Consider the following 18256-nt stretch of genomic DNA (forward strand, 5'->3'; position numbering starts at 1 on the left):
CACTCAAGCTCCTTGGGTGACCATTCCTAGTTCTAGGAGATTTATCTAAAATCAATTGGACAAAAAAATTAGTTTCATTAATAGATAATCTAAAGCCTGATCGATGCAATTTCTTTTAAATTAACAAAAAGGCGAGCTTAGGAAAAATGTTTCCAGATTTTCGTTAATAAACCACAGTTAATTGTTTATAAGAAATTGAAATTAAAAAAGAAAAAACCTTTCTAACAGGCACCCGTTTTTTATTATTTCAAAAAGCTGTATAAATTTCATTGAAATCTACAGAACCACTCTGGCTCTCAAGCTACAGTAGTCACCAGTTCAAAAAATATAGTTTTGAGAAAAACGCATTTGAAGTTTTACAAGAACGTTCCTGAGCACCTGAGAACCCTTTGCGAATTATCGACTAACTCGAAAAGTATTTGTCGGATTTACTTCAAAATCAGAGACTATTTTTGAGATTATAATTTAAGAAAATTCAAATCGATACCTAATTTTATACCTTAAAGCCACTACTTTTGTAGAGTACTAGAAAAAAAGAAAATACTTGTAAATAAATATTATTTTTGTTGTACATTTTAACTTTATTTTCAATGATCTCATTTTATGCATCATTACTTAGTAAATATTAATGCGTATATGGGAAGTCGATTATGTGTATATATATATGTATATATATTATATAATTATTTGAGTTTTAAATTCTTAATCTAATATATTATATAAACATACACTACATTAGTAGTTTACGAAAAAAAATTGAAACATACTTCATACATATAATCTTATATAAGGTAAATATTGAAAATAACTTGTGTTTTACGTGGGCATATATTATATATCTCATCTGAATCTTTCCAAGAAAGTAAAGTAATGTTTATAAACATTATTATTCTTGAAGGTTCCCTATATATTGTTAATTCCCATAGCTTATTTCAACTTATTCTTATATGTATATACAAGTCTAAATTAAAATATGAGCAATGTTATTGTTCTTTTTGTAGTTTAGAACATTAACTGTATATTTGTAATGTTAAGAAATTTAGAAGGTATACCATTTATGACACAAAAGCTCAGCGCTTACTCACGTTTTACAATACGCTGCAAGAAGAAGAGTTTTTGAAGTTACTTCTATTCAATACTTCCAAAATGTATCTCAAAGTTGGCTCCAGTGTTTCAGAATTTTTAATTAAACATTTTATTTTAATATAATGACTCTCTTGGTATGCCTGATTTTTGAATATTTACAGTGGTAAATGTCACATGCATTTATGAGCTTTCAGTTATACCTTTAGTTACAAATATCTGTTGCAAAATTTGTAAAATTTTAGTTTATTCAAAGAATATTTGTTTGATTTTTAAGGTGTTCGTATTACTTACTTACATATTTTGTTAATATGTGTACACTTTTTTATAATTTAATAATATGTTAGAAAGTGCTTTCTTTCCGTTTTTCGTTTTCTAATTTAAGCTTTACCTCTCAGTTTTTATTTTTAATTATTACTTTCATATAATATTTATTTTCAACTTTTTATAAGTAGAGATCTTAAATTTCTTGTAGATTGTCTTAAATTTGGCATCTGATATATTAAAATAATAATAAAAAGTAAAACACGGGACAAATAATAAATGAAAAAAGCAAGTTGTTAATATTTTTCATAATTTTTTTCAATGTCCAAGCTCTTCTTAAAACGGCTATTAAATGCCATGAACGTTGGGCGCACCCACGACTATCGGATATACTTGTATGTAACCGAAATGTACACTGATTTTTAATTAGCTGCCAACTCGCGAGTATTGCTTAAAATTGTTCCGGAATGTTTTTCCGCTACAATTTTTCAAAGAAATCTGCACTTACGCTTTATTTTCTGTGAGTCTATGCTACTTCATATGTAAATTTAACATATTTTGGTTGGTTCTATAATATTATATTATTCAACTTGACTACTTATACAGTGTTGCTTCCGACAGAATATGTAACGATTGTTTCTTTTAATTTCGCACTCTAATTTGATGTACAAGAAAGCAACTACACGAATTTTATTTAGCTGGGTATTTTTCTTGCTGTAATATGCTATATGACTATATTTTATACTATTACAACAACAACATTTTTGTAGTATTCCAGAAAACTTACATAAGAATTGAATTATCTTTTTTAAATTTAGAAACAAGAAAAAAAGTTAACTTTAGCTGCACCGAAGCTATAATACCGTTCACTTACAGCAAATATTGGTATAACTAAATCTGAACAATATGTTCGAATTTCGTGAAGATACCTTGCCAAATAAAAAGAGTCCTACACGTAAGTTTTCCCGTCGATAATTCAAGGAGATATCTTTGAAACTTAAAACTTTCAAAGAAAACGGAGCATACAAGTTTTTTAAATTAAAGTAATAAAAAATTTTTAGTTATAGAAATAAAATAAAAATTAAATAGTAGCCTTATTTGCCACTACTGCTGCGCCTTATCTGATTTAGTTGATTAATTTTCCTTTAATTTTAATAGATATTCTGAAATAAAATTTTTTAAACTGAAAAATAAATAAAATGTGTTTAAATTAGTTTGAAATATGTAAGTATATTTATCGTGTTGTTTCTTTATACAAATCTTATGAATATTTACACAAATACAAGTATAGTGGGTAGTTTTAAGCATTTAAACACTTTACATATAAAATATGATATTTGGGTATACTTTCATTTACAAATTAGCATGCTAATTCTTAAAGTATAACTGTTACATAATTAGTTTTTGCGCATAAATTTGCGTTTTTAATTTTTGGTTTAATTTTTTTAACAGTTTAGTTATGCCAATTTTGTATTAATGCATTATTAGCGCTTAATTATTTTTTTCTATTGTTAACGCCGATTTATGGTAAATCTTTTTTTCAATTTTCTTTAATGCTTTTAAGCATTTTTTAGTTGATTACGAAATTAATTGAAAATAAAAATTATATATTTCAAATATATTAAAATGATTTTGCTTTGTAAATTTGTCTTATAATTGTTCTCTTCCTCAATATTTTTTTTGATTTGTAAACGCAATTGTTCATTAAGGATACAAAATTAATTCGAATTATTATATTAAGTGTCATTAGTCAGTAGTCTCACTTAATTTATAACTAGCTACATACATTTATATGGTAGTCTTATACTACGTTTACAACACACAACTTTATATTGTTTATAGGTGTGTGTGGGCTTTCGCTTACAATTAACTTATCGCAATACTGTTTAGTATACTCGTAAATGCATACATATATATAGCTACATATGTATGTTATGTATATGTGTAAACACAATGAGAGTGGTTAGTGAGCAATGGTGCATAATGATTTGATTTCAATTACATCTAATTAAAATTAATCCGCGCCTTAACGAAATATCATATTGGTTATTTGCTCTTTTGCGCATGCCTAGCTGACTTCAGGCTTTTGATTTTGTGGCAAAAACCGAAAGGTTTCCTAAACAGCTTCTGCGCGCTGCTTTGCTTCATAAATTTTGAGATTATTTTAAAATAATCTTGCTTTATGCGTTAAGAGCGCTTAAGCTGCTTCTTATTTTACACCATATCTAATAGGTTGTTGTGGGCCAAGCGATTTTGGCGTCAATGCGTTTGTACGCCAACATGCAGTGTTTGCCCTTTGACGCGAAACGCACATCCTGTGGGCATTCGGCGTCATTCAATAGCGTTTCCTCGCCATCGACGAGCTTAAAGAGCGCATAGTCTTGTGGATTGGTTATGCGTGCCTTATGCGCAATGATGCGGCATACGTCGCGCGTAGTGGTGTGCGGGCGCACGGGAAGGGTGCGCGTTTGTAATGAACCGTTGCATTCGTCGGGTATGATGACGCGCAGCACCGATGAGCAGGCTGGTAGCGATGAGGAGCGCCACTGTGTAGAGAAACAAATTAATTATTATTTTACTATTAAAAATAAGTTCAACGCACACTGCAATACTTACATCTAGCGAGCCCGTGCCGTTTTCGCTCTCCGAAGCCATGAAACTTTTGAGCACATGCACAGCGCTGCAGAGCGCCGTCAAGTAGTAGCCCGCCTCGCCACTCAGCAATGTCGGCTGTAGAAGACCCCACATAAATTCAGCTTCTATCTCGGCGCCTACGAAGCCACATTTGGCCACCACATATACCAGCACGGGTAAGAAGTCGTCGGCGCCTAATTGTTGGCCGCGTGGACAGCCCGTGGCCTCAAATATTGTCGAAATGATGCACAAAAAAAGATCTAGCTTTTCGAGCGGTAGTTCGGCTTCTTGCAGGCGCTGCAATAACGCTGATATTGCTTGCAATGATGTGGGCGATGGCGGCGTAACTGTGGCGCGTATGCCAAAATCGGCTGGACTGCGTCCGCAGGCGTATTTAACATTTTGTGCCAATAGCTGTATGTCTTCCGAGCGTTTGTAGTAGTCTACAAACATACCGTAGAGATGTTCGCGCAGCGGCAGCACAACCAATTCATGCATTACGGTCTCGAGTATGGCGTCCAAATTGAGAAACTCGTCCGCTTTGAGACGCGAACGCGCCGCTTCGATTTCTTGATGGAATTTACCCTCGCCGTGCTTTACGAGATAGTTCTTCATGCCGTTCATGAATTGACGCATATTGCGCATAACGACCTGTGGCGCCGCTTCGCGTGACTCCTTAGTGCAGGAGATGAAGTTTTCGATATTGCGCGCAAATGTGGAGCACGGATCTTGTGCGAGTTGTAATGTGCAAGCGCGCACCAGTTCGCCGGGACCACCATTGGACGCGTTCAGCTTGTTGCGTGGGTGACCTGTGTATGAGAAAAGGAAGTTAATAAAATTTACAATTTTCATTAAACAACCATGCAACAAGATAAACTTTTTATAAGATGTATAATTAAATAATAAAAACTGTGACGCTGAGCTCTGAACACCTTTTAATTCCCTTTATGATCAAAATACTTTTAAAGATTATTGAATATTTTGTAATCCGCTTGGGTGGGAGTGAGTTTTACTCTCTCAAATAACCTCTCTTTCTTAGATTATTTAGCCGGTCTTTCAGAGAGAGTCATTTAATTGAGTCAATTAGCAACTTATCTATACATAACGGGTTAATAGACCACCCATGCCACGCAGGTTCTACATATTTTATAGTTTCAATAACTAGTCGAACTCACCACATACTAAACACCACAGCCACAATAAGAAACGCTTAAACGCCTCAAAGCAGTTAATATGCACTCTTCTTTCATCCAAGGGTTTGCATAGTTTCCGATACTGTGTGTATAAGCGATTATTTTGTGTCACTGTCAAACCGAATCCTCTCGTCTCTGTTATATGATTCGTGTTCAGCAAGATGTTTCCACAATCATCGAGTCGAAAAAACTGCTTAATATCGTAGTGATCATGGTTGATTCGGCTCGTTGGATGACAAAGATCACCTGAATTTGTAATGAGATCAGCTTCAGAGGAACGTGGTGTACTATCCCGATCGGGACATTTGCCAATAGCGCCCATTATAGAGCTAGCTAAGGCTTCAGTCTTAAGTTGATTGCGATTAATGGCACAGTCTTTAATTACCTGATTTGCGCAGGCGTTTCGTATTGGTGTTTCCTCAACATCATTGAAGCTCATTTGCAGCGATGATAAACTAGAAGTTATTGTGCTACTCGAATTTTTATGAGTGGCTTCGCTAACTTTTCGTTTGAATTTCATGTGATTTGTGATGTGTGAGTCATGCCCTGGCGGTACTAAACCAAGTTGTATTTTCTCTTTAAATAGAATATCACAGAAACGTGTTTTTCTTTTTCTCTTACGAAGCCTGCGTGCAGCGTTCAACTCTCGCTTTTCGCAGCTCATATTTTCTGGCTCTTCAAAAGTTGTTATCACATTCTTTTCACAAGTCGGCAGCGCTTGAGTTCTTTGCTGTAATAACTCATCTTCGAAATCGGCCGAGAAAAAGTTAGTCATGTTTGCAGGATTTGTTACAATTTCCCATTCCGACATGAGTTCCAGAAATTCGGCTTCCTCCTTATAGTTACGCACATGTTCGGGATCATGAAAGAACTCCTCAGGATCCAACACTTCCATGTGTCTACTATACAAGGAACTGGAAGGTCTGCTAACTTCGTCCTTGCCGTCATAGTTAGTCTGTTCTGATGTTTTCTTTATGCGTTTGTGTCGCTGTTCACGCTCTTTCTTATTATGCGGGTTCGCGGCTTTTTCGCACGACAACTTTTTGAACCAATTCATGGTGAATATTATAAAGATTCTTTCCAGCAAAAACGAATTGTCGAAAACGAAAGTTTCTCATCGGCACACACGGAGTAGTGGTGCGCGTACGGTGCAAACCGAATAACACAGCCGAAACCAAGCCACTGAATGGCTGTACCGAGCACTTTTTTGTGAATCAAACGCTATTTAAAAAATCTGTTTTCAATTTATTAACTTTTTTTGTATTTACTAGAACAGCTGTGTTATTAAAAAAAACTCACTTTAGCGAAAACTTATTTTCGTGTCGACCGCACTCTTACACGCCGATCACAATGCAAGCGTGATCGAATAAATTATTAAACGCCAACCCGTCACTTTTACTGCTTTTGCTGCTCATACGACGAACGCAAAATAATTACTGCTGCATGCCACATTGTCCAGCAGTGATTTTATAATTAAAATAATTGCGAGTAGATTCTACTGAGCGTTATCGCCGCAGTATACACACGCTTGCTGCTCTTGGCATTCTCTTCATAAATTATGTGCTACCTGGTCATCGAGTGGAGAGAATAAGTCATTCTGGTACGAAATTTCTTATCTGTTCCGATCCCACAGCCTGCTGAGAGTAATTACAATGATTGTGTCTCTGTTTACATACAGCGGAAGCGGACAAACGCGAGTGAGTGCTGTTAACAGGTAATGAGTTCCGGTCAAAGGCGTTTCATTTTTTGGAAACGTGTGTGTGTTGAGTGGTAGTTTCGCAAACCGCTTCAATACAGGGAAAACCCTTTGAAAATTCAAGCAGTGACAAAAATCTAAACTACCTTCGATCATATGCAGTTTTGGTACAGTTGAGTAGGCTAAGCTATTGTGCACCACGCAGGGTTTACCGAAGTATTTAGTTTATAAATTTGTTTTGGTGTTCGACCAGATTAACTATACAGCGACGCCATACCGCTACTGAACTTGGTTTTATATATGCTCTCGAAACAAACTGCATAAACATAATTTTATCCAACTTTAGAAATCTCAATCTATAATTCGTACCAGCTCTCAGGCTACATATACTTTAGATGATAAGAGGATTTTGTCGGCTTACGCACTTGAAGTTATAATCTAAATGTATATGCATATGTATATTAAGGATGTTCGTAATGCACCGATATGCTATATACTGAGCTTTAGAATTATTGAGCGGCCGACTGTGCTGCACTCATCATCCTCAAACTTTTTGGTTTTTCTGTTATATCTTTTCATAAGTGATTTTTGGCGACTCTTTTAATTTTAATTTTTATTCATACAGGTTGTCTTTGTTTAATTGTAGCTAACCGAAGCTACTACATTCTGATCTTCTTCAAAACTGTTTGTTTTCCGGTTATATCTTGGCCTATGTTATTTTCGTTTTTTTGTTTTCGGATGGCTGTGGTGCTCTCATCTTTACTACGCTCCTGCCCTTTTATTTTGCTCGTAAGCGATTTTCCGTGAGTCTGTAGTACTTTTTTAATGTTATCTTTTATTTAGTTATTGCTTCGTGAGATTCTGTGCCCGATAATTATGGTCATCTTCTTCAAGTCTTTTAGTTTACCCGTTAATTCTAAACTCTCTCTTCCTTTGTGACTAAAAGAAGCTATCGAAAAGACTTTGCGCTTGATCATTAGGGCGTGTCCTGACAGCAGTAGTGGTGCTTCATCTTATTAATGTTTTTTAACTTTCTAGTTATTTCTTGGAAGTGCAATTCAATTTGATTGGTTCTGTTAAGATGTCAGAGTTCAATATTTTTTAGGACTTCCTACGATAAAATTGAAAGACTGGAATAGTGCTTTTCGCCACATTTGGGTTACGAAGCGGATTGTGTTCGGAGTGTTGTTTTTCTTTTTTTTTATTAAATTCCATCAGAATTTTTGTATATGCATTTCTTAAATTTTTTTTCAGAATAATTGGAACACTCTTATGATCTTCGATATTAACAAGTTTTAAAAACTTAAAATTTAATCAAATAAGCATCACCCTAGTAAAATGTAAGTTCACTTTCAAAGTTTGCGAAATCATAATATTTTTTTCTTGTAATTCGTTTGGCGGCACTTCAGGCCAAACCGACGATATGGATTAAAATTAATAGCAACAACAATGGGTATGTATATATGTACTTATAACTGTATATTTCTATGCATATGTGTGCAAATTAAGTGGGTTAAAAGGAAATGAGTAGCAATGACTTGAAGCTCAAGTCACTTGTCGCGCTTATTGCATGACTCAAGAACGGTTTATTCATACTTATGTACATATATACTATTAGCATATGTGTATATACGTATTTTTTTTATTGTAACAATAACACTTTGCAATTTGCTTATCTAAGCTAGAAGGTGTTCTCTTTTTATTAGCATTTGTAGTATGGTTTATGAGCAAATGCGCTCAGCGCTAATTATAGTTTACAGTAATACTCATATACAAATGTACATATGTATTTATGTATGTACGTATGTACCAAATAGAACGAGGCTCATTATATTTTTGATAAAATATATTTTTTGCTGATTTTTTTAAAACTGGATATTTGAAACACGGCATTGAAATACTGACAAACATATGTAAGAATGAAGTGAGTTTTATGGTATAAAATATAAGCTGGTAAAAGTGACACGAAAAACAAAAAAGAAAGCGTTAACTTCATAAACACAAAATATTCCATACCAGCACTTGATATCAATCGGTGAGTTAGTATAGCAGCTATATTCTATAGTGGTCCAATCTGAATAATTTCTCTAGAGATTGTACCGTTGCTTTGGGCAATAAGCCATGACGACTTTCGCTGTATGGTATAGTGGTCCGATATCGGCCGTTCACACAAATGTGTAGTTTCTTTAAAAGAAGAGGACGAGCGCAAAATTTCAGATTGATATCTTAAACACTGAGGGACTAGTTGGCGTATATACAGCCTGACAAATGGATATGGCTAAATTGACTCAGCTCGTCGCGCTGATGTTTTATATATAAATATATATGTATGTATATATAACGGGTGATCCAAGTAGAGGTACTTTCTTTAATAGCCTTTTTTTGACAGATCACGCGTGAGTCGTGTCAAGTTGTTACGTTATTTTTGTTCATTATTGTTTGGCATTTCATCATGGAAAGATTTACGCCTGAACAACGTTTATAAATCGTTCAACTTTATTACGAAAATTCACGTTTTGTAAAGAATATGTTTTGCGCGCTTCGCTCAACTTATGGTCAACATAATGGGTATACTGAGCGTACTATTCCCAACACCATCACCCATCTTGAGACCCAGCATTCAAAATTAGATAATATTCGACCGAATAGACCACGTCCAGCGCTAAGAGTGTACACGAAGACTGTGGAGAGTCGATTCGACGCCGTTTGCGGCAACTCGGACTGACGTATGGAACGACTTGGTGCATTTTACGTCGAGATCTTAAATTGAAAGCGTACAAAATTCTGCTTGTGCAAGAATTAAAGCCGCTCGACCTACCCTACCGAAATCGCTTCGCTCTATGGGTTCTTGAAAAGTTCTAAGAAGATCCGACGTTTTCGAGCCAAACAAGCAAAATTGCCGCATTAGGGACGAAGAGCAACCTGAGGAGATTAAAGAGCTGCCATTTCATCCAGAAAAAACAACGGTTTGATGTGGATTGTGCGCCGGTGGAATCATCGGTCTATATTTCTTCAAAATGATCGCGGTGAGAACGTAACCGTCTGATGTCTCATCGCAATAATCAATGGATTTATTGAGAGAACACTTCGGTGAGCAGATAATTTCACGTTTTGGGCCGGTCAATTGATCGTGTGATATCACACCGTTAGACTTTTTCCTGTTTGGATATGTAAAGTCTAATAAAGTCTATGCGGCCAATCCCGTTTCGATTCAGTCCTTGAAGCAAAACATCACGCGTGTCATTCACCAGTTACCAGTCAAAATTGGAATCAATTATTATTATAATATATACATTACAGAAAAAAAATTATTGCTATTATTGTTGTAAGAAGTCAAAAATAAATTTAGAGTTTTCACTGTTTCAGTATGACGGAACCATTTGGGTTTTAATACCGTACACCATACACGAGAGAAGCCATAAGCTAAGTATAGCTATTTCAACCTGAATTGATATTTTACCAGAAAAATTTAACATAAATAGTCTATTTGCCTTATAGACCATAATCTTCTACTGTTCTGTCAAAATTCTTGATTTCAGAATTGTGAATCAAACAATAACGTTTTCTAATCGGATTCTAATGAACTACAATATTTAGAATTCAGTGCGTCAGTCTTTATCTGTACGACGGGCTGACCTATCACAGAATAGCTGATCTATATCTCCGTCAAATAAATCGATAAGCCATTAGAAAACAACGCTGTGTTCTCAATCTGATGGAAAATTGAAAAGTTTCCAAAGATTTTCTTGTAGTAAAAATAACTGAAGAAAAAATAGGTCGATCCCAAGTAATAGTTCAAGTATTGGTCTTCAAATGATCTTGCACTAAAGAAAATCAAGGGAGGCGTTGGCGATAATCTTTTCGAATAAGTGTTCTAGACAATGAGTAGATGAAGGGAGTTCTTGACGATAGATGTTTTGGTAAAAATAAATACTCTAGATGATCTTGCACCTAAGAAGATCAAGGGAGATCTTGCCTACAGGCTTTTGGTATAAATGCAGTGTCGATGAAGAGGAGCATGGTATATATTAAATTATTCAGCAAAATCAATTATTGATATTACCGACTTAGAATGCACATAATCGATGCTCATTGTAAAGCTCAAGTTGACATTCCGACATAATTATGACATTTTCTTCGCACTTCCTTTTTCAGACTCGCATAAAAACTTACTTGTTTAGTGGAAGAATGGCTTAACTCCAAAAACAAATACAAATAGTGAAATATTGAAGAATTAAATCCGTTAGGAAGCTTTAAGTAAGTAAATAACGGTATCATTTAAATATTTATTTCATTTACTCTTCATTCTTCTAGAGCTTAACCTAAATTAAACCTTTTGCTGTGTCTTTCCATAATATTATTTTTTTTGTTATGACACTCTTCTAGTAAAAAAGCGTTATGTAAAAGCTATAGTCTGCCGCAAAGGTCAAACCACACGCTATAAATTTCAAAATTCCATTAAAACTGACATTCTGAGCGTTATTATATAATACTTATTATTCTAACAAAACCTATTTAAAATAATCATTTGTATATATGAAAATTGTGCACTTTTTCTAAGTATTTGTGTAAAAAGTCTAACAAAACAAGGATCTCGAAAATTGCGTTTTAGAAAATTATAATTATAAGCTTACTCAATGTGTTGCCATTATTGCATCAGCAATTTTCCAATTCTACTAGACAATTTTCTATATACAAAAATTTACACAAATGTACATTTGTATTGTCTGGCAGATAGACTCTTAGATAGACTCTTAGAGCGACCAAAGTGTGAATTGTGATAGACAGCGTGGCAGCTACGCTTTAGTATGTAAGTAGCATGTGCACGGCGAAATTATTATTTGAATGACCCATTGTACTTTTAGACGAGTTATGTGCTATTTCATGTTAGTCTGTGAATACGTTTTGGAAAGTTTTAGCAATTATACTAATATATATCTTATGCTAAAAACATATATTAACGACCGCAAAACAAAAAGAAAATATCGTAATAATTATGAATCGAACAAGCAACTGACATAAATAAAACTAACCTAATCACTTAGAGAGTGTCAAAACTTCTTATATATGTATTGAATTCAACTGATCTTTCTTTGATGAGTGAAAAAACTCAAACATAGCGCAAAAAATAGTGGCGAGTCGACGGCGGCAAATGAAGTATCTAACAAAATGAGTGTAGCTCTCATTAAGGTCAGGTATGGGAAATTGTTTACGCAGTTGCGGTAAAATTTGCAACAGACTGGTGTGCAAGCGCAGGTTGGTTTTGGTATCGAGAGAGTATGGAGTGAATAAGATTAACACGTTGCAAGAGCGTGATCAAAAAACGATCTATTCGTTAATGTTACAGGTAGGTACTTAATTATACCATGCATTCTTCTACTTATGGTATTTATATTTACTAAGATTGCGACTTTACATAGGTAAGTTAGTAAATGTTAATTATTTTTGTGGCATTTTCGAGTTCCCCAATGGAATTTCTAAAACCACAGGTATAAAAACTCTATTGTAAACTGTGTTTAATTTATCTTGGCAACTAATCTGGTTATCTCTTGATGAGATATAGAAAAAAGTTAATTAAGGTCTAGCCTTACCAACTATTAGGTGAATTTCAATCACATCTGCGTTGCAGCAGGCTTGAAAACACAGTCAGGTTCTTTTATAAATACAGTGTACTCAAACGAATTATATTAATATAAATTATAAATTTATAGATAGGTCTGCTGTGGAATATTTAGAAAAGTATCCTCTTATCAAAATTAAAAGTTTTTAAGAAAATAATTTTAGTATATTCTACTCCGGTTGCAATTGATAACCATTAGTGTTCTAAACGAAGAAAATATAAACCTAAAAATGAAAGCATCGGAACTTTTGCCGTGCTTAAGTTAATAAATATTATATTATATATAAACCATGAAAAAACGTTAACTTCGATTGCATCAAAGCTATAATACGCTTTAATACGCAAATACAAAAGGCTCCTTACAAGAACTTGATTTCGACCGTTTAGTTTGTGTGGAAACTGTATGATACAGTGATCTGATCTGAACAATTTCTTCGCATTGTTACCTTATATAATGATCCGAGCCAAATTTCGTGAAGATATCTCGTCAAATGAAACAGTTTTCCATACAAGCACTTGATTCTGCCGTTCAGTTTGTATGACAGCTATATGCTATAGTGATCAGATATCGGTGGTTCCGACAAATAAGCATCTTCTTGGGGAGAAAAGGTCCTCTTAAAAATTTCAAGGTGATATCTCAAAAACTGGAATACTAGACAGACAGACAGACGGACATGGCTAAATCGACTCAGCTCATCATGCTGATCATTTATCTATATATTTTATAGGATCTTTCTTATAAAATATGATCCCTCTATAATTTCTTTCTGGGTGTTACAAACTTCGTGGCAAACTTAATATACCCTGTTCATTGTATAAGAATACAAAATTATTGTGAATATCTTAGTTATTTCATAAACAATCGTTTGTTGTTTTGATATAATTTTTTTGTATTTTACGCTAAAATTTATAACATTTATTGTCGGTACAACACTACCTCTACTACCTCGTTGGTTCTTAGCGACTTGTAATATATCTTCCGAGTTGAAAACTTATAAATTGTTTATAAACTAAGTGGGTTTAGTGACCTTTACTAAAATGAAAACTAAAATAATATTTACAATTTCCCCAGTGAAGTTTTGAGCCAAAATAAATATTTGCAAGCTATATTATGGAAATCTTGTTGTTGCGTCTAAAAATGTTAGCTTTTATATTACTATATCAAAGTGTATAAAATACAATAAAGACGCTTATGTAAACGAGTGATTATATTTGACATTCTAAATTATATACGAATACGTATGTAGGTGTGTGTGTTAGCAGATTGTGACTATCAGTTAAAGATATCAACGCGTTTTGCAGTTATCAGTGCGTCGTCACACAACGAGACATCTAACTGCAAATCTTGCGGTTTTAGCAAGGTGAATTGTCGTAAGCAGCAAAATGTTACTGTTTTTAATGTTAGAAATTTAATTAGATAAATCATTGATTTTTTTTTATTAAATTTTCTTTTTAGTTTTATTCTAGTTATTTAATTTTATTAATTTAATTATGTTTTATTTTAACGAATTTCAAAATGAATTAAATTATTTAGATTAATTTAAATTCAATTACATATAAAACAAAATCTAATTAAATTTGTTAAAAATAACTTTTAATTATATAAATTAATTAATTTTATTTAATAAAACAGTTATTAAAAATTATAAACCCATTAATTTTAATCTAAATTAATTAATTAATTACATTTTGTTGCAATACAATCATATAATTTTAATCAATTCAAACATTTAATAATTAAAATCATTGATTTACATTTATTTTTGATCAATTTTAATATTTAATGAAATATTTAATTAAATTAAACAATTAATTATGATCAGCGTGATGAGCTGAGTTGATTTAGGCATGTCCATCTCTTCGTCTGCCTACATATACGCTAACTAGTCTATCACTCCAAAAATTTTGCACATGGCCTTGTTTCCCGAGAAGCTGCACATTTGTTGTTTTTTTTAATGTTAGTTTTCTTAATTAAAAGTTAAAGTTTTTTTTAATAATAAAAAATAATTTTCATATATATTTTAAATACATTATGTTTGTATTGTATGCCTTTATACATAGGTAATTACCATTTGGTTTGTTTGATTTTATTTGGTTTTAGTTTCGGGGCAAATTATTTTATTTTGCTTTACTTAATTTTATTGTATTATAGCTATAATTTTATTTTATTAATTTTTATTTAATTTTAGGTCCAATTTAATTTTTAGTTTGAATTATTGTCTGCTTAGCTTTTTGTTTTACTTCATTATATTTGAAGTTTCATTTAAAATTAATTTAATTTAAATTTAATTTAATTTTAATTTAGTTGATATTTTTTAAAATTTTAGATTAAACTTTACTTCCAATTAGAATTTAAATTTATTTTAACTTAACGTTAACTTAAAATATAATTTCAATTTGAATTTTAACTTTAATTTTAGTTTTAATTTTAATTTAAATTTTAACTTTAACTTTAATTTTAGTTTTAATTTTAATTTAAATTTTAACTATAATTTTAATTCTAATTTTAATTTTTATTTTTATTTTAATTTTAATTTTATTTTTAATTTTAATTTTAATTTTTATTTTTATTGTATTTTAACTTAAATTGTAATTGTAATTTTAATAATTTTAATTTTAATTTTTATTTTTATTTTAACTTAAATTGTAATTGTAATTTAAATTTTAATATAAATTTTAATTTTAATATTTATTTTATTCTAAATTTTGATTTCAATTCAATTTTATTTCTAATTAAATTTTTGTTTTAATTTTAATTTATTTTCAATTTTGGTTTAATTTTAATTTTTAATTTTAATTTAATTTTATAGTATACACAATAGTTTATTTATTTTTCATAGAATGGCATTATCAACTTTTAATTGAATTTTAAGTGATTTCATGAGACATACTTATAATTAAACGCTGTTTGGTTGTGGCAGCTGATAACAGTGTAGTTTTAGTTGAGGCTCTTGTGCATTCACGCATACTTACGCAGTTTGCTGCGTTTGCTTACATGCCAATACATATGCACTTAAATTACTCACACAACTTAGATACATATTATTGAATACAACGGTACATATATAGCAGTATGTATGTAAATAAGTACGCACACGCGTCGCTAAAACGCAAGGTCTTTTGAAGACAATAAAAAATAAAAGTGCAAGATTTTGCTTTTCTTATTTTCTTAGTTAATTATGATTACAGCAAATTGTTACTCTGCTATACGCACATACATGCATATTTAGTTAGTTAAATGCGTGAATCAATAATTAATTATAAAACTGATTTCATTGAATAATTATATGTGAACTTTAATGTGCGATGTTGACACACTTTTTGAGCGGATGAGATTTAGAACAAATACGAGTATGCAAAGTTTAACGGTACCACACGATGCATATTTTTGTCACAGTCTTATGAAACCTAATAGCTGCATGTGCGAATTAGTATTATAAGAATAAGTAGTACTTTTAAGCGACAAATTGCCTGAGTCTTATATATGTACATACGACTTCATTTATTTGGCTAGAATAAATTTCTTTAATAAATATGTTTATTTTTGGCTAAAAATAGTAATTTTTTGGAACAGAATACTGAAAAATCGCTTTTTAGAAGCCTTTACAACTTGAGTTAACTTTTTGTGAGAACCTGTGAGAACAGAATTAGAAAGAACAAATAGATTACGATAGAATCCTAATTTTCAGCTCTCGAGATGATCAACTAACGCATCATGAATAATGTTATATTACTCTATTATATTTGTTTTTTGGATTTTTTTTTACTACCCCTAATATTACTCCATTATATTATATAATAATAGAAAATAGCATCCTACCCGTAAATAAAGTTATTCAAAAAGAACGGGTAGAGACGAAACAAAACAAATTTATCTATCTTATAAACAATATTTTTTCTACTAAAGATCGATAAGGTTTTAAAACAAAGTTTCGCAACTCGATATTATTCCTCAAAACTATGTAGGGAATGCTTTTATATCACTACAAAAACAACAAAGTCTAGTTGTAAATAACTCCTCAGCTGAAAAGTTTTAATGGAAGAACATATATGTATACCTATAAGTGGCGGTACAATCTCATAGTGATCTTAAAGACCCCTAAGTGATATTTTTCTGTAATTATACTCTTTTCTGCAGCCGTGATTCGAATCCTCGTACTTCCTCGTTATGTAGTTAATGCCCTGGACTACAGCGCTTGAGTTAACACTGTGATCTCAAAAACCAAAGTCGGAACAAATTTGTTTACATTCTTAACAGTTAAAAGTAAGAAATAAATCAGTGTTCAATATTTATAAGTACTTTTAAATAAGAAAATAGGGCAGAAAGATGCTTTCTTAACCTTTGGGTGAATTGGCTACTTAAAAATCTCTAGCTTAATCTTGGTTGCAAGAAATAAATGACAACATTTTCACTGTCTTACTAACAATAAAATTAAGTACAAAATTGCGAAATTAAGTAGGAGGAAAAATCGGAAAAGGGGAGTGGGGATACCTGGAACATTTGGAAAATAAATGGCAATACTTTGAGTGTGGTGACTTCTTAACGTAACAAATTTTTAAACCTCGAGACACGATACTGACGAACTTACATCCGGTAATTTAAAAATGACTAATATAAAGAAAATACAAATAAAATCAAACCTATTGAAACGCCTATTGTGAAGACATAATTATTTGAATTTTTACTATTATCACTTATGAAAATATAATAATAATACAATTAAAAATAAAAATAATGCAGACGTACCAAAGTTCACTTCTAAGGTCCTACAATTCTATAACTTCTAATCTCTCTCGTTTACTTTAACTACTTTAAACTTAAGCGCATACCAGTTCTAACCGGTTCCGCAAAGTGCGAGTGCGTCTTAGATTATCATTGAATTTCCTTTCTTTACATTTGTATAAGTAAATGACAACAAACTAACTACTACTACGCAAAAAACGAAAGCAACATGCAACAATTACAACAACAGGCGCGCTCAATGTTAAGCAAATAATTAGCCGAACCATGAATAGAAATAAAAGTAAATAAATTTCCGAATAAAAAATATGAAAATGTTGACAGAAGCATTGCGGCTCCTAAACACACTCGTGCTTGTGGCACGATTGACGCGAATGTGCCACAACTACTTAGAAAGCATGCGCGTATGTATTTATGCGCCTATTCAAATGCAGCGCACAAAGGCTGACTGTCTTTACTCAGCTTCTCGGGTAATTTTTGCGTCGCAATACCCAGAGCGCTGATAAAAACCGATTAGAAGCGTCGAGTGTAAGACGAAGAGCAAAAACGCCACTACATTACAAAAGCGCATGCGGCATTTACTTATTTATGATTGTTGTTGTTTGTTTTATTACTTTGCTGCGAAGCTGAGATGAAAACGAGACATTGTTGACGAATGTCAGTGTGGCGTGCGCCCAGCGCAGTATTATCAGGCGCAGACAGACGGCAACGCGGGCAACGCACAACGGGGACGGCGATGACGCGGCAGGCCGCGCGCGCTGACACTCCATTCAGCGTACTCTAGCGCCTTGCTGAGTGAGTTAGTCAGTGCGTAATTATTTTCGAACTGATAGCACAAAAGTACACAAACTACAAGTACTAGAAGAAAATATGTTTGTGTGTGTGCGCGTGGTGTAAATATGCGATTCTAATTTTAGGTCACGGCGGGCGTCAACAATGCCGTGGTCACGCCAAGCGGCGACAATCTGGTGAGCGCACAGTCGAAAATGCGGAACTAATATTTGCACGACAGCGCAGTTGTAAGC

At 32.7% G+C, this 18256-nt stretch overlaps 1 protein-coding gene across 7 annotated transcripts in view; it reads right to left on the reverse strand.

Annotated features, from left to right (window-relative positions):
• Nucleotides 1–2557: 2557 nt before the first annotated feature.
• spri (Src homology 2 domain-containing protein sprint) overlaps nt 2558–18256 on the reverse strand; it is a 444507-nt gene continuing 428808 nt past the window's right edge. For 6 of the 7 annotated variants that reach the window (XM_014229879.3, XM_036371164.2, XM_070110331.1 and 3 more), the window contains 2 exons: nt 3964–4790; nt 2558–3893 (listed from right to left, as the gene is read on the reverse strand). In XM_014229879.3, the coding sequence (XP_014085354.2) occupies nt 3573–3893; nt 3964–4790 (1148 nt within the window). In that variant the 3' untranslated portion in view covers nt 2558–3572. Of the gene's footprint in view, nt 3894–3963; nt 4791–5156; nt 6698–18256 lie in introns of those variants that run through there. The other variant, XM_014229882.3, reaches the window with a different exon arrangement.

The sequence above is a fragment of the Bactrocera oleae genome, chromosome 5, assembly GCF_042242935.1.
Source record: "Bactrocera oleae isolate idBacOlea1 chromosome 5, idBacOlea1, whole genome shotgun sequence".
NCBI classification, from domain to species: domain Eukaryota; kingdom Metazoa; phylum Arthropoda; class Insecta; order Diptera; family Tephritidae; genus Bactrocera; species Bactrocera oleae.